General features: G+C 37.6%; 1 protein-coding gene across 1 annotated transcript in view; it reads right to left on the bottom strand.

Moving 5' to 3' along the window:
- Nucleotides 1-25,756, bottom strand: part of LOC128995496 (protein Shroom-like) — a 69,740-nt gene that overhangs the window by 5,546 nt on the left and 38,438 nt on the right. Inside the window, exons 10-12 of the mRNA XM_054420514.1 lie at nt 7,040-7,173; nt 4,032-4,658; nt 995-1,142 (exon numbers count right to left, since the gene is read on the bottom strand). Coding sequence (XP_054276489.1) covers nt 995-1,142; nt 4,032-4,658; nt 7,040-7,173 — 909 coding nt within the window. The remainder of the gene's footprint in view (nt 1-994; nt 1,143-4,031; nt 4,659-7,039; nt 7,174-25,756) is intronic.

The following is a 25,756-nucleotide window of genomic DNA, read 5'->3' as shown; positions in this document are numbered from 1 at the left end:
GCTTGCTGAAAACTTAAAACTGTAGATACGTTTTTGAATTCCATTGTTAATACAGGGTGACACAAAGGAACCGGATGTTTTTTAGATAAGTAGTACATAGTAGTTAAATGGAATAAAATGGTTTTAATACTGTACATAGTGAGGTAAACATTTGCCATTTGTTACAAAACAGTCATTTTTTGAAAATGACGTCATGCATACGGCGGCCATGTACTTCTCTACAAATGTTCATTCTGGTCTGAAAATCATCTGAAACTCAAGTCAGCAGGTATTGTTCAATGCCATATTGTATCTTCTGTGATTGCCAACTTCAAATCCTCTAGAGTGCGTGGTTTGTGAGCATAAACACGCTCCTTAAGAAACCCCCAAAGGAAGTAATCACCAGTGGACAAGTCAGGTGACCTTGGCAGCCATGGTATGCCACCAAAGCGAAAAAAAACCTTTGTTAGGAAATATTCATTCAATACTGCTCTCATTCTGTCGATGTTCTCGGGTGTTCTCGAAGTTCTAACAAGGCCCCAGACTTTCTTGTTATATTCCTAGTTTTTCGAGACCTTGAAACCCATCTTAATAGTGTATTTTGGCTTGGAACGGTTCCATGGCGTTCAGTATTAAAATGTCGACTATATTCCCGCTGGATTTGACGACGGATTCACCATTTTGGACCAAAGTATTGTATGCGAAAACGTGATGGTCTAGAGTCCAAAGGGCCATTTCAACAAAAATGGCAAGCCTCACTGAAGGTAATGACATACCCTCAATCTTCCTACCACGTGTTACAACAATGGAACAGCTGTTTAAAAAACGTCCGGTTTCTTTGTGTCACCCTGTATAACCATGAACAACCTGTAACATTGGGGTCTTTTCCAAGAGATCAGGGATATTCAGTATCTATATCACCCTTTTTATAAATGATTCTAAACAAAAACCACAAGTTGTTGTTTTAATAATACTTTTGTATGGACATAAAAAAAAGGTTGAGGGTTCAACTAACCTGACGATGTCGCCGACAAAGTCTGACGGAGGGAGGGACACAGTGGTTTGTGTGGTGCTTGCGACAGACGCTCGAGATCTCGGTGCCATGTCTAGTCGGAAAAGGCCACTGACATAGTCCATGGACCTCTTCACTTCTGGGCCCGGAACTGGGGAAGATAGAAATCAAATTATCGTACGACTTTTGTTGAAAATCTTTAATAGAGTAATAGTCAACCTCAAACGAGAGACGTGTTAAAAATGTTAACCAAGTTCATTGATCTAAAATCTCTTTAGCTCCAGGATTACAATAAAATCAATATGATTTGGGATTTTCATGATTCAGTTGTAACAAAAGTAATTTAAAGAACACTAACAAACTGAAATGGTGAATATGAATTGGATCGATGAAAGAATCATACAGGATTCAATTTGTCAGTTCAAAAATGTGAAATGGGGTATTTTTTGATGGGTTATAAAATCTTTGCATGGAATTATAAAGTGATATTTTTCTATGTAACCTCTATTTCTAGTAAAAATATTCAAATTCAAATTATCTTTATTTATATTATGTACAAAACGTACAATAAATAGTGTCAAGCTTATAATTACTATGTACAAATACTTAACCTAAACAAAAAATACAGAAAATAAAACTATCTATAGCTGTATACATTCATAAAAAGTTCATCTATTGAGTAGATGGGTTTTTCTATCAAAAATTCTTTGAGTTTTTGTCTAAACTTTTTTTTATCCTTAATATATTTATTTCATTTTTGGTATTAACTTTAAAAACTGTACACCGGCATACGAGGGCTTATTTTTATACATTTCTAAGTTGTGTTTCGGTAGAACTATATTATTTTTGTTTCTAGTGTTGTATTGATGGGTTTCACAATGCGTTTTAAATTTTTCCTGGTTATTTTTTACATGTACGATACATTCCAGTACGTACAAACTAAACACAGTTAATAGTTTCAAATTGACAAAATGTTGCTTTACAGACTCATTATAATCTAGATTTAACATTATTCTTATTGCCTTTTTCTGTAAAACAAGTATCTTATCTAAATTTTTCTGGGAAGTGCCTCCATACACTACTATTGCATAAGATATATGTGATTGGATATGGATATTTACTTTTCAAAAGTTTAAGGTTCAGTGGCAGAATTTGAAACAGATGAAGTGTCTGTTATAATAACTTTATAAAGACATTTTTAGTTTTTTGTCACCACTTAAAAGTTTACTGTATACCTCACACTTTCTATCGCACTACTATAATTTCTAAAATTATTCCACTACTCTTCCAACAGAGTGGGTAGGCATTGTATTTTAAATTGACAAGATATTTACACTTCAAGTTTAGTTAATTAGTCACATGGCTGGGGTTTCTATAAAAGTCATGAATAACACAATCACTCAAAGTTCAACTAGTAGGCCTAACCAAACTAACTGAACCTAAATATCAAAAGGGGTAGTGATAAAAATAGTTGTTTCTATTAATAACTGAATACTGAGGGCATAGCTATCCTAAAAGGGTATGAATATGGGCAATGTAGTGCCTGTAATCGGCAGTTTTTTACCAAGGATGTTGCGATTTTCTGTCAAGTTTTGTACATAACACACAACTTTTTATCTACTTAAAAGAGTGTTCCCTCCATCAAATATACCATTTAACCATTTGATAGGGAGAATATTTTACTAAGTGAAGTGTAGTCAAATAATGGATATTTCAGAGATAGGAACAAGCAAATTTACTGTGTTAAAAGCTATAGATTTACTAGGAGCACCAATGTTGACCAAATAATTTACTCAACTACAATACCTATTTGGTAATCAAAGGTAATTTGAAAACATCTGAACATGTTACCTTTATCAGGGTATTCTGTTGAACTACCTGTTTGAAATGTAGGTTTTAGGATAAGTCATGTTTCTTAATGGTATATTTCTTTACTATATTTTATGTTTAAAATCAAAATCGACCTTCGCTTGAAAAAGAATATTCTCAGATTTAAGTATTTACGTGTCTGTCTTTTATGGATGGTAACTAAGTACTTTCGAGATAGATAAATAGCAAGTAAAATAGATGAATGGACCACAAATAGTTTTTGATTACAGTATACAATAACAGTAAATACTTTTTCAGAGCATGACTACCTTTTCTTATTTATACCTGTCCAAACCATTAAACTCTATCAAAGCTAAGCTAAAAATCATCTTATAAATCAGTACCTAATAGAGGATGTTGACCATATTACCAGAAGGTTAGATATCTAAATCCTACACAACTTCCACTTTCTGATTGTTTCACTCTACCACAACTACACCAAGACATCAAATAACTGTAATGGTTTTACCTGTCAATCTCTTTATCAACATGCACCCATTAATTTTTAACCGTGATTACTTAATGGCATTCTATATAGTGTGCTTGAGATGGGGTAGGGAAATACACCCCGAATAGAACTGGCAGATAGTAGGACCTCAAATGTATGAAGCAATATATTCCCTAATCCTGTCACTTATAGTAACAATATTGTATGGATTGAATAATTTGGAATGGCGAGCATTAAAACGTGCATCCTTCTCCCACCACCTTCCCTTTTGTTATTTTGTACTGTCATCTCAAATATTGTCACTGGATCTCGTTAGTATTCTCAGAGTAGAGGGGATATTTTCTGTCACTCTCAAGCTACCTTCCCTACACATTATCCTAAAAACGATCTCTTCACTACTCTTGTTTCTATGGCATAATTATCTACATATATAGCATAAGTATTTGAATTTCAATTCCCACTATTCCTATTATGTTTATTCTGTTATCTTTATAGCATTGACACTACTAAATCTCCTGCATATGTCCAAAAAGTCAAATTAGGTACAGTAAAAAATACTCCACTTATTGTTTATTGGGCTTGTAATAAATAGTCCTGTCTAAATAACAGAGCTGTTATTTTCATCTATTCAACGCTCATTTACTCATCTTTGCCAAAAAGTGTGTACTCTGTCCTGTTGGCTTGTATTAGTCTAATCTAAGAGTAGTATCAGATCCCACTTACCCAGGATGCCATGTAGCCTGTGTGAAGGGCTCAGCTGACTGGCCAAGTCCCTAGACAGCTGATCACATTCTATCTCCTCATTCAGCTGTGGTCTGATGGTGGGTAGAGGAGTGGCCAATGTTTCCGTCTGACAAGCTGTGTCCGTTGTCGGGGCGTTAACTCTCAGCGTCACCTCCGTCCTCTGCACCAGCCGCAGCGGTTCCTCAATTGTCCTCTCCGCCTCACTCACACTCACTACACTCGAACTAGAGTCACTATGCTTTGTGGATTCGTCCGTGGACGACTCACTAACAGATTTATTCTCCGGTTCTAGTTCCGGTTGGAGTCTTTCGCACTTCACCTCCACGTCTAATGATTCGCAAACTTTCGTTACTTCTTCAATGACTTCGCGTGGAGTAGCTTTGATCGGGTCGGACTGGGTCCTGGGCGTCCTTGTCGGTCGCTTAGTAGGAGATAGCAAAGACAAGGAGTAGTTTCTCGGCAACGTTTTGGACATTTCGATGTCATCGCAAGATGAGACTGTAGAACTTGCGAGGTTCTCTTGACTAGGACTTTTACTCCCTTCAGAATACGACTGTTTGTCATCGAGCCCGGAATCTTGACTTGCTGACTTCTCCTTCATTGGTTCTGAAAAAAAAATTGAAAGTCAGTTTTACATTTTTGACAAAGACAAGTTATTCTAAAAACTAGGTCTTCTAATTACTACCGCTTCACATGCAGAAACTTATAGGCCCTACTGCTTAAAGAATCAAGGTGAAAGACACTACTTCTAAGCATTAGTATTAGCCGTCAGTCCAGAATACCTAGTTTTTAATATACGTTTCTGTGGAAGCCATACTTTTCATGATAAGATGGTCCTAGAAATAATAATTAATTCTAACACAAGTTTATATTCCCAAGGTTTATTTAGACAGAAGTTTTAACTTACACCCCCACCTACTTTATAGCTTATACAATGACTGACACCATGACCTGCAGTATACAGTTTACCTTCGTGGATGAATGAGTGAGGAACATAAAATGTCGACTCATGCACAGTTATAGGCCGATGACAACCCACTCCAGCAGCCCTCCTGAGCCTTGGATGTGCGTTGTGATCTCGATGATGTAACTTTTCTTTTATAAAAGTGAACATTTTCATGAGAAACTGTCACTGTCACACAGTTCACTGTTGTATGCTTGGCAACCATAATTATCTTATCTATTCCACTGAAACACGCCCATGACTAACAGTGACACAAGCAAGTTTCAAGTGTTATCTGTAGTATGAAATTTAATAGAAAATTACATAAAATTATAATAGTCCATTCTCATTTTACTGGAAATGTTTCAACGTGTTAGTTTATTTGACTTCCAATTTTGAGCAATAAAACCTAACTTAAGATATGATATTCAAGTTAAGAGTCTTGGGGAATTTCCATGTTGACTTAAGTTTGTGTAGCAGCTGATAAAGTTGCTACGGTTTGAGATGGTATATTTGATGTAATAAAATGTAGCCCAAATACTGTAGGGTACGGGGAAATAAAGACCTAAGATTAAAATTTAAAAAAATTAGCATCTAAAACAAAATTTTTTGCTTGTTTAACTAGGTTAGGTATTTGTCTGGTCTTCAATTGCAATCAAATAATTTCCAGGAGCAAAGCAAGAACAAGTGTAGATAATGGAAAGTTATAATGGCTTCAATTACGGTGACATACCGTTTGGCTGTTTCTTATTAATGCTTTCACTATATCCATTTCCGTGAGCCTAATAAAGATCCACTTTGGATTACATCTGTTCTACATTCCTACAAGACATGGATCCTCAGGAGGAGAAATTTTGCTATGAACGATTTACAATTTTAATAACATGCAATTAGAAAAGATAATTTTGAAATATAGTTCGGGATATTCAATTTTCTAGTACATAGTAAACTTATCAACGGCTAGATTATTTAAAAGGTGGCCAAAAAATACAACAGCATACATACTGTTGATAAAATAACCTTCTATTACTATGCACATCTTACATGGTTCTATATATTGCATATTTCCTAAAATTCATATGTATCAACTTCATCCTGTACAATTTTAGAAACATGATACAGATTTCTCTTACTATTTCTGCATTCTCTGTTTCTATTTTCTCATTAGCAACTTTTAAGAATTTTATGAGCTTGTAAACTAAATTAGTGTATTTTGCAGCAGTATTTTGTGCAAGATAGACAGATCTGGCTATTGCAATCCATATGACTTAGGGTTTACAAGTTAGCACTAAAATCTTTGGCGGCGTTGTGTATTGTTTTTTACATTCGTGATGGAAAATGTCCGCAATAAACCTTTGAACAACATAGCACTAAAACACTTAACAAAGTTTACATGAGTGAAAAAATCCATAGTTCAGGGGGGGGGTTATATCCTAGCATTTTGGGTTTCACTTATCCCCCTCCCCTCCAAAAAATAAATACATAATTCAAGAACATTATATGAGTAAACCATATTTGTGTATTGCAGGCTTTGATTACTTCTTTACATTATCATTATATTAATAATTCAAATTCAATTAGTAATATTGTCAAAATCAAATGTTTGTATCATTGAACTTTTTTCCCCAGCCTTTTGGTTGATCTCTATTACAGCTCATTACTGGTAGTTTTTCACTCAATACAACATGACTGTCCAATGGACAAGAGGGTGTTGATCAATTTATAAAATAGACCAATAAAACAGTAAGAAGAAACAGTGGCGGCCCCAGGATTTAATTTCGGGGGGGGGATGACCAACGGGGGTCTAGGGCCGGGGGGTATGTAATATCCCCCAGAAAAGGGGGGTCCGGGGCTCCCCTCGGAAAAAATGTGGAATTTAAAGCCTAAAAACATAGTTTTGTACATAATTGAGCGATAAAATATGCTCAAGCTAATAGTAGGCTATTTATGTTAGCTAATAAAATATAAAATATTTTGGGGGGGATATATCCCTCCCACCCCCCCCCCCCTGGGTCCGCAACTGAGAATGAATCATTGTAATTACCTGAAGAGTGGATAATGTGACCTCCAGAAGGTGACATTGTCCTCTTGTAACTCCCCTCAAAGTTCGGAAGACCTTTCTCTCGCTCCCTCGGCTCCCTGCGGTATGAAGCTAAGTACGAGGCTTTTGACTGACTCCTGGAACAGTAAAAATTTCATATTAAATGTTAAACCACTTACAAATCAAACAATCTAGGTTCAAATATTTAAATCCGCTAAACAAATCTGCAGAGAGAGTAGTCCAGAAACTAGTGTGGCTCCTTGAATAAGGTTAACATTTTGATCAAGTAAAGTATTAAAATAGATTTTATTACTGGAGCTAATGTCATAGATAATTTATTTCACTCCTTTCCTTATTTTTTTTTTTGTTAGTATTATTGAGTCTGTGTATTGGAAAGGATATCTTGATCTTGTAATGAGAGGGCCAGATGTGAACTTTTCATAGCTTGTTAGATTATTTTGTTTAAATGAATGAAACAAACTCAATGCATTATTATGATAACGATGCATTAATTTAGACAACTCAAATCACAGAGTTCGCGTATTGCTCACCTCAACATTTGAACATTTCATTCCAAACAAGGAACTAAAAAATAAAACAAACAAAAAACTGTCCTTTACAATCCTATTTAAAGATTTTATTAACAATTATTGGCAATCATTATTTTATTACCAATTTATTTTCAATTAGGAATCAATCCATTGTTTAGTACCGGTAGTTTGCTCCAGCTACTACACCAAATAAAGTGTTCCAAATTGTTTTGTTTAATCAATTGGATGGATCCTGGTATAGTTTGGCTGCTTAGAAAACGACCTGGGCGCTAATGCTAAACCAATGCTGGAGGAGGTCGCTTTCTAAGCGGCCGAACTATAGTAGAAGGTATGTAATTTGCAATGCATAACTTGAACACTGCTGTTGAATTAAGATCTATAGTTATATAGACTATAGTTATATATATATTATATAGTTATAGATAAAACGATATAGTTATATATAGTTATTAGACTTAAATTAATTGAAAATGATGGATGAAGAATAACAATTTGATTTTCTGTCTGCTTTGGGTAACATTACCTCCAATTTTTATTGCACTAGAGTGCTCTATTTTTCCCCCCGAGAAAGTTGCTCTGGACTTAGTAGCTAGGATTAACATTCCCTCTTGCCTAAATGATACTCAAGTTTCGAGCCACAATCCTGGGTGGCAATACCGACTTTAAACTTAAGGTACAGTAATTAAAGTTTTCCCAAACGAAGGCATAAAGATAGAAAGCTGAGCTGAAAGCCGCGATCTCCGTAGTTGCACCGAGAAAGTCGCCTAACCACAACGCCGTTGACGGCGAGGCTGCATGCTGCAAAAACAGCGAAATGCTAGAACTGTAGATGGGGATCAGCTGACAGCGGCGTGGCGCGAACTAATCAGCTGTACTACCACTACCTACACGCCACCCGGCCACAACAGCTGATCTAGTTTACGGCAGTGTTGCAAACCTAACGTTCGCGGCGTCAATGATTTTGTATGTATACAAAATTCGAGTAAGACATTTTTCCTTTTGTGGAACTTATAGGACGTGGCAAAGAATATCCTTAAAATTTACACTAACTTATGTAGGCTGAAAATCAATGTGTCATATATATTATTAGGTACTTATTCTTTAAGGAGTTGTCATTGTAAAAATTACACATATGTAAGGTATTTAAGTGCATAAACCGTTGTCTATTGATAGAACTTCAGTATCCAATAGTCAATGGTTGTTGTAGGGCGTTCTATTCATTTATACAACAATGATACCTGCCTATGCATTCAAATTTTTCGCAAAGTGTATCTTATACATTTTTTTACTTCATTGCCGATCCGCTAATATGTTTTACATATGTAAGGAGTAAGGACAGCCGACTAAAACATGGAAGAAACTGAATACATTATAGCATCATGAAGCATAGATGACTCATTTTTCATAACCAGATTGCTACTCTTTGTCTTTTAATTGCGGTAAATAGACTAGACACAGCTCCTTAATAACAGACGCCGTATAAGGATGCAGATCCTTGGCGGCCCCACAAGGAAACTTGTAGGATACAAAGAGACCGATCCTGGAGTAGATAACAAAGAGAGTCGTGACGTCAGAGTAGTACGTAGCACTTACACGTTGTCACGTGATGGCAAATCTCAGAACTGCCTGGCCTGACGTTTATTGTTTACTAACACCTGGTGTTAGTGCGAAAGATAAACATCGCTGTAGTGTGATCTCGTAAAACCCATAGCGTAGGCTGTAAAATTATCGAGATTTCTTTTGATGTTAAAACATAAGAGCACATGAGCCGAGTCGCTTGTTTGCCAGTGAAAATGTATATTCGAAAAATATTGCGGTTGGTTGGATGGTTGCTCATAAAACGAATACATTTAGATCTTGTTGTTAACTTGTACAACAAGCGAAAATTGTTCAGTCCAACCTGATTATACAGCATTTATAAAATAGCGTCAACTTTGAATAGACTAGAGTTAAAGTAACCTTTGTATTTCATGGTAAAATCTTAAGCTTGTTATAACAACTTTTGAGTGCGTCATTGTCGACTAAATATGTCTTCCCTATTTTACAGTAGATTTGATAATTAGCTTGTTATTGTATTATACTTCGGTTATAATACCAGCTGGAATAGGCATGAAACCTTAAAAACTGCCTTAGGTTTTGTTTAAATTTTCAAATTTTGGTGAAATAACAATAAACGAATAGTAAACAACCAAAAAAACTCTCTACAGTCTACACAACCAGCATTAAAATTGTCTCAAGTTGATTCGCAAGAATAGTAAATCTACGTGAAAGTATTTAATCTGTGCTAAGTCGTGACTTGTTTGTGTGTTGTCAACACGATCAAGGTTAAAAATAAGCCAATGCCCCAAACCAAATTCAGTGGAGACTATTCGCCTGGACATCATAATTTCATATCCAACTACTTGCACCAATGCAATGGTAGTCAGTGGTGGTTCTAGGACCTTGTCAAGGGGGTGTCCCACACCTACCAATAAAAGAGGGGGGTTCATGGGTTCTCTACCGGAAAATTCTGTATTTTTAGAGCAGTTTGGTGACTTTCAAAAGACATTTTTAACGTCTAGATATTTTTTGTCAACATGTCAACATATAGTAATTAATATAGATGACGACGCCGCCTTGGTGCGTATTTCAACCCAAGAGTAGAATGGTGTGAGGTGATCTGTGTTGCTTTGTTACTGACTAAGCTCAGCTGTTTCATCTGTTCGGATAATTTATTTAAAACCCTATGATCAGGAACAGCTGGGTCCAGATTCAACCCATTACGCTACTGACTTTTTTCAAGATCGAACCGGCGACCTTTTGATTGAGGCGAGCACTTAACCACTCTGCTACCCACTCAACTGTATCCAAGATCTCCGTTAAGTCTTTAGGACAAAATGTATGATTGAATTAATTTTCCCAGAGTACAATTGGAGGGCTTTGGCCCCTGTGTAGCCCCCCTTTGGAACCACCTATGATAGTAGTACCAGCAGTCAAAAATAACTTGAAAATCTTCAACAACGGGTTCTGAGACTGGCTACACAGTGTTTGGCCCCACGAGGCTTTCACTGGCTCTGTGATCGCGTAAACTGTATTTCGCGAGTCAAGTCAAGAGCTCGCTGTCGCTTTCTCAGTGTTATCGACGATAAGATGAGAGAAACTGCGGCAGCGGTGTGTGAGTCACACCAACATGGCTTCCCCATGGTCAATACAAACATGCCATCTTTATAGCACAGTCAAACACGGCCTCACAAACATCCAGTCCTAATGACTAAGCGAATGACAAACGTCTCGTGTAGTTTTACTACTTCGAGCCTTCTGTATGTTTGTCAACCGACATGCCATATAGGTTTGGTTTTAAGACTTTAGATTCTCCTGGTGTACAAAACAGAACCATTTTTTTTGTCTGTGGTACTTAATATTTACTTTAACGTAAAGTAACCACGATAAGAATGTAAACGACTCATTACAAGGGTGGTGCAATGACATGAAGGTATTCAATCGTGGATAGGGTGCGTGATATCTGACCTACAGTCTCGGGTTCAAATACAGCTTGTCACCGATGGCTTGGCTATATGATAATGACACGATCCGGAGGTTTAGTCGTAGGTCCGCACGAGGTATATCAGGCAAGGAGGGCCTATCTGGTATTGTAGAACTGACTTTACTAAAAGCCATATTTGTTTATATTGGTATGATCGTACGTTGAACAATCGGAGGTTGCAATTTTATGAGCAGATATTTGCAATTCTCAGTGAAGCCCAATTCTTTATGCCCAGGCATAAAAATCCAGCGCATCCTAAATTTAAAAATTATTTTAAAATGTTCATAGTATACTGCATCACCAGTTCGAAAAGTGTATCAAAACAGCTGATCAGAGTAACATGCGGTGAAAGTGCATTATTTCCAACGGACAAAACGAAAAACATTAACATAGTTTCTGAGCATACATTATAGGCCATGTCGTCAAGCAAAATGCGTCCTCTACCCCTACCGGTTTGCATTTGTAACAATTTCAACACCCGCCCAGTTTCCACTAACTCCTGTCCACCCGTTCTTGTCAACCTGTACCCAACATACAGCAATTTTATTTGACAGTAGTTTGTTTCCCCTGTTTAGTGTAGTTTAAAACTTTCGCAAGGTGTCCAAATTGCAGGAAACCATTACATGTTTCGCAAACTCTAAGCGGTGGGTTGCGCCTTGCAAGGAGGAACCATCCAGTATTCAGGGCTTGTCAGGTGACCTTATACGAACAATGGTTGGAGTTTTGCCACTCATGTGCCTACCTAGAGTGCAATCGCACTCCAGCACGGATTTGTGCTTTCTAAACTCGCTCAAGAAAAAACGTAGAGAGTGAAATACTTTTAAAGATTTACAAAGTTATATCTTTCGGTGCTATAGGATTTTAAGTCATATTACACTGCAAACGTTAGTTTGGGATTTGGCGATACGGCACGTAATGATTCGGTGATTAGGGACTTTAAAATCTCAAAGTAGCGAATTATTTTTTAAGGCCCAAAGCACTGAAAGAATGTTCCAAACGTCCGAGAGGATTGGCCGGTATAGTATTTATTTTATTCGACACTATGGGATTCGGTACAGGACAACACCTCACCCGCAGGGGAAAAATCCCATAACGTCCAACGGACCTTAATTAGGTTAACTGAGCATAGTCAAAGTCTCATCCTCATTAGTAAAATTGTTTTTAGGCCATTGGGGTTGTATTGAGGTCAACAAAAAACTCTTGTATCAAGTATGATAATCGACCTGCTGTCGCAAACCGTTATCACAAAAAAAGATAATGAGGATATTAACAGTTTCAACCATGCGGGTTGGGGGTCGATAAAACTATATCGTATGAGTACAAATACTCATTCGATTTACTTGAAAATGGTATACAATAGTTGTGGTTGTTGAAGTCAACATTAATTCGCATTTAAGTTAGGAAAATTTCAATTAATTCGATCAGCGTTGCGATGAATATTTTGCCAATGCTCTTGTAGATATCATGTAACTATCATTACAATGAAACTGCGAAACAGGAGTATGAAACACATTGTCTGGTAGTTTAACCTAAACATCAGTATGAATGAAATATGAGTGTAGAATGGAGGGGAATGCCTTGAGGAACTTTGTTAGTCTTCTAATACCCGGTGGTTTAAGACGTAAATTGTACATTGATAAATTCTTAATTCGATAATTTAGTTATGTTATAATTGAAATTAACGTTCATGCAATCAATTGATTTTTATGCTTACTATACATGCATATTTAAATATTTTCTTATGATCGGAGAGTAAAATAACGACCACAAAAATAAAAATAAAAATGCACCGATGTTTCGACTCTGAAAATTATTATAAACAAACCAACATGGATAATTTTAAACTTGAAATAAATTTTCGAATAACACCAAACAGTTACGGCAATCCGATAAAAATCTAATAGAAAACGGAAAACCGTTGGATGGCTGGATAGCACGTAGAAAACAATGGTGGTAGGGAAACAAACGAGTGACGCGAATTGATAATTTCGATTGGCGATAAGAAGACGTATCCAATTACGTATAAGACGTCGACAGCTCCTAGATTACGAGATAACTGATCCAGGTGAAAGTTTAAACCGTGGTCTGGAGTCTGGGTATCGGCGCTCGGTAAAGTAGATAACCTCGTGGTCAACTGACGGGTCAGAGCTGCCAACCTAACCAGCGACAGTTCAGTTTATACTGGTGCAGTTACATGTAAAAAGTGCATTATTGAAGGACAAGGCAATGTACAATATAAGTATATTCTGTAAAATGTACAGGAATTTTTGAGGTAATATACTAAGGCTGTCTAACCCCAACGTTTTAAACCTAGGATGCGTTTGGATTTTTATGCCAAGGCATAAAGAATTGGGCTTCACTGAGAGTTGTAAATACTCTGCTCATAAAATTGCAACTCCCGAATGTTCACACCGTACAGTCATACTAGATTATGAATAATTCGTAATGATTTAAACCTTCCCTTTAAGTTAAAATGTTTTAGTAATAACTGCTTACTCCAATCTACTCAATAACACCAATACAAATCAATTAAAGCTGGCCATACATAATGGAAGATTTTTTAAAAAACTAAGATAATTATTCTAGCGTATTAGCAAACCCAAGTTTAGGATGCATAGCGCCTTGTGCTAGATGAGCTACATAAATATTGTTCTATGAATAGTACAGCTGCAGAATGGCTAAACTAATAGCAATAGTTAAATAAAATGAAACTTTCGACCCGTACGATAACCAAATGTAAGATTTGGAGATTTGGGAAGATTTCAGTTTGTGAAAGGAAAAAGTTTGCTGTTAAGTTGTAAACATAACTTCGAAGTTGTCAAGAGAAAGGTCCGCCTCCATAAGAGGGCAGGTGTGTAGTGAGAGATAAAACGTGATCTTAGAAACTTGGTTATAATACAAGTAAATGACATTCAAAGATCTTAACTCAAAGCTCTTAGAGTATTAGTCAAACATTAAACATTGCATTTAGTAAAAACACACAATAAACACCAGTTAGACATATGGCGCAACGCACCACGGAAAAGCACAGTACTGTACTTCTTAACCCGTCAATGGCTTATACTACCCTCAGAGGTAAACCGATCCGTCAAGTACAAAAATATAGGCATTTTATACTATGGCAAGAGACTGAATTGGAAACTACCTCCACGAAAAAAGAACGATAACCAATCACAAACACATTAATTTTCGTTCAGAAAAACGTTCTTCAAACAAATTAAAAAAAAACATCTTTCAAAATTCAATGAGGCAATACAGAGACAGTCTCCGCAAAAAAAGACTCACCGACAGAATAAGGCGTCAATCCAAGAACTGTCATCCATGTTGAAACACATGGCTTGTGACACTGACAGACAAGGAAGACGAAGGGCTTCAGAAACCCTGCGAGCACGCGAGTCTCGGCCGATGCCATCTCTAATCCCCTAATGAGATCAAATAACTCACGGATCGCAGATTAAACGTGGCGTATGAGATTTCAGTCAAGCCGACGCGAAATAAAATGTTGAAAAAGATTGGCCAGAGTAAGGAAAGGGGCGTTCAAGTGAAGAGGAAGTAGTTCTCCAATACGGAAAAATGTATGGCTTGAGAGAGATATTTAAGTTGCTTATAAGCCAAGTTTAAATAATTTGTTTCTGAGTTAACGATTTAAAACATCGTAGCAGAAAAGTTATAAATGATAGAGGGATTCAAGTCCTAAACTCCAGGATATAAGTACTGTACCACTTTTCACTACCAACTTAGCTCTGTACTATACCTCAAATCGTCGTGTTTAAAGAGCGTGTAAATATTATGGATTTCAACTGTAAACTAATGGTCAAAATTATGTGGTTGGTTATAGTTTGAACGTACATTATTTGATTGTTGATGCATGCAATATGCTACACTAGACAAGGTACTTCGCCAGAGTTTACATAATGAAAATTGTAATAGTTATCACAATAAATGTACATAACATTTATAATGCAAGACAGAAAATATTCCAAATATCACAATCCATAAATCTATTTCAACTCTTTGTTTCCCCCACAAAAGGGTGTGGTTGTACACAATTCGTCTTTACGATCCTTAACCATGCAGATGGCTAATTACAAGTTCCAAAGCATCGTGAATCACACGACACGACCTCGAAGTTCGGGTCCTGAAGTTCACGGCGATCTGGGTCTGTAAATATCCCAAGGACAGTCGCGATTATCATAATCGCTCAACGGCACAAAGGGGACCGTCACACGATTTTCTTGCTGAGCAAAATTACATCGATGTGTTTTCTATCCGATCACAATGCGTCGACATGCGCATATTTCGACAGCTCTGAGAGCGTGCAAATCACGATTAGCTTGCAAGACGGATGATGTGTGAGGTGAGCAAGATGGAGCGAGTCAGGACAAGTCCACTCTCTCTGCGAGGAAAGTGCACTGAGTGACTACGGAATGTCGCCCTGGCTATCTCGCTGCAGTCTGCACCTGCATGCGGATTAAATCTCGATGAGGGTGTAGCAAGTGTGACTGGGGGCAGCTGAAGAATGCTTTCAAGACTACTAACGGAACCTAACACAGCATATCCATAACCTAACCTAACTTGCACAAGGACAATTTTCATAGTGGCGGCCATTTTCTTGAAAATAAAAACTCAGCTGAAAATGCAGTTGAAAAAGTTTTTTAAGACTACCAAACTAACGTAACCTAACCTAACACAGCATAGCCATAACATAACCTAACCTGCACAGGGACAATTTCCATAGTGGCGGCCATCTTCTTGAAAAGAACTCAGATGAAAATCTTAGTGAAGGGATACTAAACATGTGAAGCGTTGCTGCAAGATTTGTTAACCAGTGTATTCTGTGTTGGAAAATATTTGCTGCTCAATTAGATACCTTTTACATAAATGAAATGAAATTCCAGGCTTTGACCGTGGAGTGAGATTGGATTTGTACAAAGCCGACACAGCCTTGAAGAGTACAAGTCGAATGAAAGCCTTTTACTTTTTACTGACTATATCAGCTATAATTTTATCAGCTGGTCCAGCCAGGACTATTTATTTATGCCCAATGATCAAGAACTGCAGAGCATAGTTTCGAACCATCAAAAAGCAACTTATATCCCGTGATTGAACTGAAAAAAATTTGGATTCATTGGTTTGCTTGATGATAAAATAATCCCTCGGCCACCCCATTCCAACGAAACACACCACAAGAGCGACAGGCCAATGTGTTTCTAGCATTAGCACAATGAATTCGCAAATCAATTTAGTGATAACGATTTGGTAACGATTTCGTAATTTAAGCTTATTGTATTTAAATAAACAATAGAGAGCCGAATCCTCGATTGCAGTGAAGCGAATAATGACTGCGAACCAGTTACTTACTGGGGCGGGGCGTAGACGGTAACTGCATTGAATCAGTCCGGAAAATCAAAGATTGTTTGAAACAATGGACCCTCCATGGTTCAAGTGTAAATTGGGCACTTGCGAAATAATACTTTTAAATTATACTGTTGGACTCCATTAAGATTCCGGGAAGCCATAGACAAAACTAAAATATACGTTTTTAATTTAACATGGATGAAATGTGTGAATTTAAATATTCATTAAACTAGAAAAAGTCCCAGAGGATTTCTAGTGGACAGGAATAGGACCACTTTCGCCACTACTTATATGTAAACTACTAGAGAGAAACTGAAAATTTCAACACCCGAGGAGGCACAAGTCATCTTAGACTCATAGTATTAATTATGTTATATAACACCATATTCTTAACATTAGAAGTCAATTCTGATACTTCACTTTTAGCTTAAAATATTATCAACAAAAAACGTAAATACAAAGGAGATATCAGATTATGGTTTGGTCACAACAATTTGTTGAACAATTTGTTGGAATCAAGTCTAAAAATTTCGGGGTAAAAAATATACATGATAGAAATCATAATGAAATGTATAATTAAATTTACAAGTTCAACATGGCCATTATATAATAATTTTATTTTATATTAGCCTTGTTGAACTTGTAAATTTAATTATACATTTCATTATTGATTGCCAATATCTTCATTATAAAATATGATAGAAATCCTTAAATAATGTTTTACGGAATCAAGCCTCAAAATGTTGGAATTTAAAAAAATATACACGAGCGTCTTCAACATTAGTGCATACTGAAATCATCACATTCAACAGTTGTACAAGATGTGTCGAAGTCTTGAATGAATTCACTTGACAAATTCTTAAGGCTAAAATTTCAAAACGTATATGTAATTTCAAAGTTTGTAGGATCACATTTCTTGTAGAAGCAGACTTTGTAGCCACTATGTGACACAAAGAGAGGATTTTTCCTTGCTACCCCATGACACACAGTTCTAGAGGATGGGCTATGCACAGTTCTAAGCGAGGGTGGTGCAGAGGACTTTTCCTATAGTTACTTCATGGCTGCATGTTACAGTCGCCCGTGGCCCGTGCCTGCCTGCGGTCGCGAAGTTCTTGCTCCAGCTCTTGCACAACATGATCTCTTGCCTCACCGCAACCTTTGTAGATCTGGAGCTACAGAACATAGTCCCGCCCGCGCCTGCCCGAATATTTGATAATTGCAGCCTCCAGGGTCAAACCCCTCGGCTTATCGGACCATTTATCGCAGATTTCGATAGATCGATTATGATAGATCGAGATCACGAATTACCAGCACATTGGGAAAGTGAAGTTTCGTGAAGAAAGGTGTAGCAAGATGAATCGATTCCAATGGTGGACAGAGGTGCTTCAAAAGGAAATTGGCTTCAGGCAAGAAACTCTTGTTGTCACTACAACTCTGTATGGACGAGTTGAAAGTAGGTCGGCGTTGCTGTTTTGATGGCTGGTATAAAAAAGTATATTCGTCTGAACTTGAACAAATCTATGATCAGTTAGAATGAGAACCAAACTTGAGCTTTGGATGAATATCTAAAAAGACAAACTACTTTGATTCGTTACCTGTAAAGAATGACAAAAACGAGAGACACATACTATAGAGTATGGGTTTCTCACAAAGTGTAAGAATTTACAAGTATTTGAATTGTGTATTGAGTTAAATCCATGAGTAGAATTGGGTAACATCCATGAATATAATGTTAGTAATTGGATTGTACTAACTTGCTAGTACTTAAATAACACATCAGTACACACTCTACTTTCATAAGCTGGAAAGTACACCTCAAATTGCAACTGGCATATATAAGTATTTGAAGATATTTTTATCCATTTGCTATCACCAAGATAATGCACACTTTGGTCGTTTGCAAAGATTAGAGGTTATTGATGTGACACCAACTGCACTTGAGATTAGCTACACTCTATATGAAAAAAAGATAAACGTAAGCGACAAGTGCATACTTTTGCAGATTCTAAGCTTTCCATCAGGGATCTTTTGTGTGAAGAACACTGATCCCGGTTGACAGTGCCAGGGTGATCTTGCATCTTTGGCGAGTACGTGGGTCCTAGAAAGCGTCCTTTATGGCGTTCTTTGGTGACAAACCGCTCTATTTGGAAAGCCATTACACTGTTATTGCCGATTAGTTTCGACCGATGGTATAGTTCGATTAGAAAGTGCTCACCAATTTTCCCAGCAATTGCAGTTCAGCGTGATTCCTCTCTAGTTTGATTTCGTTGACACACAGAAGAACCTGAATATTCCTTACTATTGTAACCAAGTCAGGATGTTTACTTGGGCCTTCATTTTCTCGGTATCTATTTTACTGGACTCAAGAAACTATTCACTGTTGTTGCACTATTTTTTCCATTTAATGAAATTCATGGTTGGCATCCCTGCTATTACCTCCCAACTGTCGTAGTCGACTTCCGGCCCACTTGGTTGTTCCGGTGACCCAATTATAGTAATCAGCTGATCGTCGGCGACGCGTAAAGTGCGATCAGCTGTCACCTAGTCCTTGATGCGGACGTGCATTCCAAATAGGGCACTGTTTTGTTGTGCAATTTCACTCAGACTTGACTGCAACGTTCTTTGTGTTCTAAAACTGTTTTTGATTACTCAATTTAAAACGACACGCCCACTCAGTGAAGCGTTAATAGCGTTAACATGTTCCATTCCAGATTTAGTTCCATACAATGGAGTTGCAATTTTAAAACTAAACACCAGAGGATTTATAGCAAATATATAAAATATTCAGAATCAAATATTCATATTTTGGTGGCACACAGTTTTAAGTTATATTGACAGTATCCTTCTGTCCTTATAACTTGTAGAAATACACAGGCATTTCTGCGAATATATAATATATATATATCGGATATACTATTAGGATGTCCAATATACTACAGTGCTAAAATAACGAAAACATTTCCTCAGTATAACATTTACGTTTTGAATGTTTACAACTTTAGTTTCGTGACAATCCACATTTCCACTAATTTAACATCTGTTATGTTCATCCATTGACTATAAATATACATGTCTGAGTGTATATAATCAACGGTATAACCTCTGCCGCCCCTATACAGTATACCACGTTGGTCAAATTAGTTTAGCAACAATCTAATATTTCCACTATTTTGTCTAATGTTTAGGATGACTATTGGCTATGATATACATGTTTGACTATATTATAATCAACGGTATGACCTCTGCCGCCCCCATAGAGTACACCACGTACCGCTTAGGTCACCCGCACTGTCGGGTTGTTCACCTGTGCACCTGTCAGCCATACTTCCGCCACTCTGATAACTACCTTGTCACTATGCTAATCTATTCAGCACCACCATAAGGCTAACAAGCAATATTAGCTGCCAAGCTCATCAGCCTGAGCTTCAACTCAGTTACTGAATACAACACAGTTTCTGGCTCGTCAGCCTGAGTTTCAACTCAATTACTGAATGCAACACATGTCTAGATTTGAGCGCAATTTTTGAGCCATTGACTTTGAATCCTATTGTAAAATCTAAAGAATGTGTGTGTATTTCACTTTGGTGTCGTTTGGATGCGCCGATTTCTATGACATGTTATAATAGCAGGTCATCTTTTCTGACGTTAGGTTATATACATCGATGGTTCTGACAAAACAACCTTTTATTTAAAGTTAAAGCTGGCAAAACGCATCAATTGTCTAAAGCTAGAAAACAACTCTGACAATTTTTAACACTGCTGACTATATACATCACCAAAAAGAAGTAGCCCTTTTACACATGGCCAGTAGACAGGCAGGTTACCTGTCTCTAGTGCTACTTCAAGATACCTGAGGCAGGTTACCTGCCTCTAGTGCTACTTCAAGATACCTGAGGCAGGTTACCTGCCTCTAGTGCTACTTCAAGATACCTGAGTAAAGGCGGCAATGTAGATGGGGTGTTTAAGGCATCCAAAGTCAAAAATACCTATCCCACTTATTTACAGTTTTAAATGTGATAAGGTGATCAATTAATCTTGTATAACCCATCACATGAATCACCTATTATTACAAGAAATCTCACAACTTATCTTGCAATTAAGTGAAGATAAAAGGGATTAGACTGATCAGATGAAAACCGCTTGGTAAAAATGTACGAACTGCAAATACATTAGTTTGTCTATTATCACAAGTTATTACGAGTTGAAACCAACAGGTGCAGACTTGATTGGTAAACAACACATTTACTGAAGGCTGTTCTCCCAGAATACACCGCGATTACAAATACTTTCGACAATTCTTTGATGCTGTTTTGTTTTCTTATTTATCGCATCGCGATTTGCAAAGATCAAAGAACACGTATAACAATGTCTTTGAATCTGATTGTATTGATCGCTTGAATCATGATTTAGAACTCCTAGGGCTTATTTTAAATGAGTTAAGCTTCTAACAGGCATTCAAGTTTACTTGTATTTTTACGTGTTACCAGTAAAGTATTTGAATCTGTTTAAAATCCAAACTGTACATTAACCTGACCAACTTAATGTTAGATTTCCTAAAATGTATAACAATTTTAGTTGTTAATAATCTAAATAGCGCGTGAACTATGACTGCAGCCTTTTAAATACGTTTGGTTACTCATGAACAAGACAATAATTTTAATTGTGAAGATGAGGCTTGCCATAAACTTTTATTAAGGTGTTCCTAGTCAGTAATACTTTGATGAACTATACAATTTTCTGTTATCTGCAGCTGCGATCTAGTTCACTGTAGGTAGACCACCTGCTCCTGTGATCTCATTAACTTAATGATCAACAGTTGCTTTTCAATGCACTTTAGTTACATTATTTGCAACCCTTATCCTATCTCGTTCACACTAAATCATCAGAAAATGCGACTAAATTCACTTTGGAAAGTATGTAACGTCATAATCTTACTTGGATATATTCAAGATAAAATTTTTAATACATGGCCTGGACAACATATTACCAAAGTACCGGTATATTCATTCGACAATTTATTTCCCCTTCGTCTGTACAATCATTGCTGGACCGAAAGACCTGGGATACCCTACAAACCCCATCCTCAGATAATCCATAACATCTGTGACTATAGTCTGTACGAAGGAGCCTGTATCCTGAACCTCTGTCTTCTTGAGGACTGCCTAGGAAGATGAATGGTCAGGGTCAGGAGACAGGCGCCATCATACAGACTACTGTATAACGTACGATTATGGACGCCGTACTCGCCTACATTCTCCTAAGCATCAATACATAACCCAAACACATCCCAACCCTTGAACTCATCCATCACCCCTCCGATAGTTTCGACCTCGCACTGCACTCAATCCGATGAATATTCACGGGAGAAAGGAGTGCAGACTGAGTGCAAGATTGCGTTGCGTGCGATTGCGCAATGCATGATGCTCCTCGAGACAAAGAACTGTCCGTCAGATGGCAAAGCTTTCACTCCATCTGATCGTATCCAGGTCGTCGCAGTGTTCAATAGTCAAACACGACTGACGCCGAACATCGATTACCTCACCCTCTAACCAGGGTTTGCTCTCACGCACTAATCATACGGCGTGTTTATTTCGGTGTCTGAGGGGGGATTACGTCCACAGTCCGCGTCAGTTGTGAAAGGGGAGTAGTTCGGTTCTTGGTGCACTGTGTCTATGAGTTATCTACTGCAACCACTGAGCTAAAAATACAACTGGAGATAGCATTGGCACAGCTACTTATTTATAAAATAAAAATTGACACGTAAGGTGTTATTATTTAGGTACCAACTAGAAAAATCAAACAACTCCACCTATGTCTGTATTAAAATCAATTCAGTCCCTAGTTCCAATGTAAAAAATAGGTACAATGTCTACAATACCTCAAGTACATATTACGGCGGCCACCGTCTCTCAATTCGTTCAATCAGTGCTACCTCCAGTTGTATCTCTAGCTCAGTGACAAAGCATATCACGATATTACCCAATCAAAATCCATTGATGATTGGCTAGATTTAAACCCGGACATAAGGACAGAAGCTAATCCAACAGCGTTCCTATTTTATAGACCACAAATCTAAGTAATACATTCAACATATTTAAACCCGTTAACGTTTTTAACTCTCAATGCGACACAAACAATAACCGTAGAAGCAAACAGGTGAGTTAGGTCCTGCAATTATCTTCTGAAAGTTCAGATGAAGTAATGGCAGGTTAAAACATGCTAATGACTAAATGACAGTGCGACCTGGTATGTGCCCAAGACAAAGACGGGAGTGGTGAATCATTACACGTTTCATCATACAACACTTCAGCCATTACTGTTATCTCGTTGATAATGCGAATTAATGCAGCCACCAACGGCTCCTACCGGTATCTTAATGGAACCATGGAGCTAAAAGTGGAATCATGATGCGGTGGTGTTCCGCATTCCCGACTCCTCCTAGTAATGCTAGAAGTCAACTTGAGTTTGGTTTATAGAATAATCGAAGACTAGGTGTCAAATATTGCGCTTTTGTTCCACGGTTGAAGTCTTATTTCTTTACATCACTTTTGATCCGGGGGTCAGCAGGTAGATTTCGGGGCCGGCCGAAACATCTCTTATGTTCCGCGGACTTCTCTTTTGTTCCGCGGACATCTCTCTTGTTCCGTGAGAGAGGGGTCTGCACTCTCCCTCCCCAAATCTTCTATTTCGCTCTCCTCCTAATTCTTTCTTTCATAGGTTAGTTTAGATTAGGTTGGTTAATGTTAGGTTAATACAATATTGATTTTTGCTTAGGAAAAATAATAATTAAACGTGTCTTAAAACCCGCATGAAAGAAAGAATTAGAAGGAGGGTGAAAGAGAGGATTTGGGCGAGGGAGAGTACAGCCCCCTCTCTCGCGGGACAAAAGCGATGTTTCGGCCGGCCCCGAAATCTACCTGCTGACCCACGGAACAAAAGTGGTGTGAAGAAATTCGCCTTCAACCGCGTAACATAAGTGACACAACCAAATACTTAAGGGGTCTTTCAGATAGTTTTAATATTTTGAGTTGGGTCTTTTAAGAAGAGGGCGTCAATCTTGAGTGCTGCAACGGTTTGGTTAGTATAGGTTATGTTAGGATTATTTAGGCTAGGTTAAGATTAGCCTAGTCTAGTTTGTTTTTTGTTTGTTTGTGTGTTACAATGACAAAGAAGGTAACATTTATTTTCACAGAAACAAAAGTTATGGTCGTGAATAGTTTTTCAAAGACGTCAATTTACATTCATTCCCTCTTTTTCATGTTATAATAGAAGGTTAGTTTTGTAAATACTACTTTTTTGTTGTTTTACAAACTAGTCTTGCTTGATCGCCGCAGCGCACTGTAGAGTGGCCATCTTCTTGAAAAGAACTCAAGTAATTAAAGTAGACAAATAACGAAAACTAGATCTAAACTGGTACGTGTCTTAATAGAACCGGTAACGATGTTTCAAGTTTCCTGGCTCCTCGAAGGATTCCAACCGCCTCAAGGTCTCGTGTCAGGCCGAAATTTGAACTGAAAGTTCCGTTGTGTTGACGTTGACACGAAGAAGAAGAAGTCAGGACAATAGAACGAGATGTCACCGTCGAGCCGCTCTAGTTGTCGGAAGTCACGGAGCTACGGTTAGCTGCTGCAGAGCTGCTAGCTGCTGTTACGTTGCTAGCTGATATAACGTTGCTGGCTGCTTACGGTGATAGCTGCTTTAACGTTGTTAGCTAGCATAAAGTTGCTATTCGCTAGAACATTGCTAGCAGATTCAATGCTGTGTGGCTGTCTCGCTATCTGCTACTCGTTGTTAATTGTTTGAATGTTGTTAGCTAATTTTATGACTCTTTTCACTCTACTGGCCCAAGGTGATTTATTACTGCTAGCCACTATACTAATGATAGATGCTAGAACGTGTTAGCTGCCGAAGGATCCCCGGTTTGCTCAGTCTCCGTAGTTGATTAAATCGCTACCAGAACATAATTGTCAGTTTCCTTGCCATATTGTTTCTAAATTTGATAAATCATTATGAACAACACTATCGGCGTACTATTACTACGTCACCTTCATTTTTTACATTTTCTAAGTTTCTTTGGCTTTTTATCTGTTAATGATACCCAACTTTGCAATATATCACCACATTTTCATAGGCATTACGTTCCAACTTCAGTCTGGACCCGTTATTCGTTCACGTCTAACCGTCAACCTATGCTGCAACACCTCTCGATGCGATTATTGACATCGTCATCATATATGATTTGCACACTAAAACCTCGTTAGATCACACCCTTCACTACGAGACACGATTTTGACGACAACCATTCACCCACTTCAACCCTTATCGAATAGCCGAGTTTCACAGGAAGGTGTAAAGTCCCCTCTTATACCCTACTAGCAAGGTGGCGTTTCGAACACCATGTTTTAAATAATCTTAAATTCGATACGTTCACAGATTCTCAAGATGGCAATTATAAACGTCCCTAGATTTCGTTGCTGCCCACGGCTACATAACCAAACTCAGAACTACAGTTAGCATGTCTAGAGTAGAGAATGCTGGAGGCTAGACTAGATAAACTCTCTCCAGTGAAAAACTAGCTCCTGTTTATATCTTGCGATAAACGTCAAACCCACCTGTCTCGAGGTTAACTGGAAATATTACCAAGCAGATAAGAGCATTTTAAGAGTAACTATAATTTGCAATGTGGGCGGATGTATGTCTGGTTAGCAATGCAACGTTGATCAAATTATTCTAATAAAATATAAAATTGAACTTGGAGTAAAAGCTGGCGAACCAACCTTTAGTAAGGAAACTTGAATAAGTATCTTAATGTATCTGTATGAACGTAATGTATGTATCTTTTTCGAAAGAATTATGAATCAATATAGATTCACTGAATTGAGAGACGGCGCAAACTAAATTACAGCGCACATTATGTGCACACTTTCATTATAAATTGAGCCCATAAATAAGATATTTTTCTAACCCATCGCCATTTCCCACAGAAAAATTAAACTCGAACACATGTCTTGGAACCATCAAAAACTTGGCTTGATTATATTTTGACAGATAAAAAATCGAAAGGATGTTCCAAACAAAGTCGTCAATCGAGAAGTTCGTCAGCTGATTACCAATTCAGGAGCGTAGAGAGTTAGCACGTGATAGTTTTAAATTGCTGGTGCAACTTTCGCTCGTCTCTCGCCGAGTACAAATGTGTTCAGCACATGACGTCACCCCCACATGAGTATACGTAGTGGACTAGTGTTTACTGAAGTTCACAGAGTGGTACAAACAGTTACACAGCTTTTG

The sequence above is a fragment of the Macrosteles quadrilineatus genome, unplaced genomic scaffold, assembly GCF_028750875.1.
Source record: "Macrosteles quadrilineatus isolate MER2022 unplaced genomic scaffold, UCM_ALF_1.0 Scaffold_5__1_contigs__length_97177068, whole genome shotgun sequence".
Taxonomy (NCBI): domain Eukaryota; kingdom Metazoa; phylum Arthropoda; class Insecta; order Hemiptera; family Cicadellidae; genus Macrosteles; species Macrosteles quadrilineatus.
Note: the sequence above shows the minus strand (reverse complement) of the source record. Positions and strands in the feature narration are given on the sequence as shown.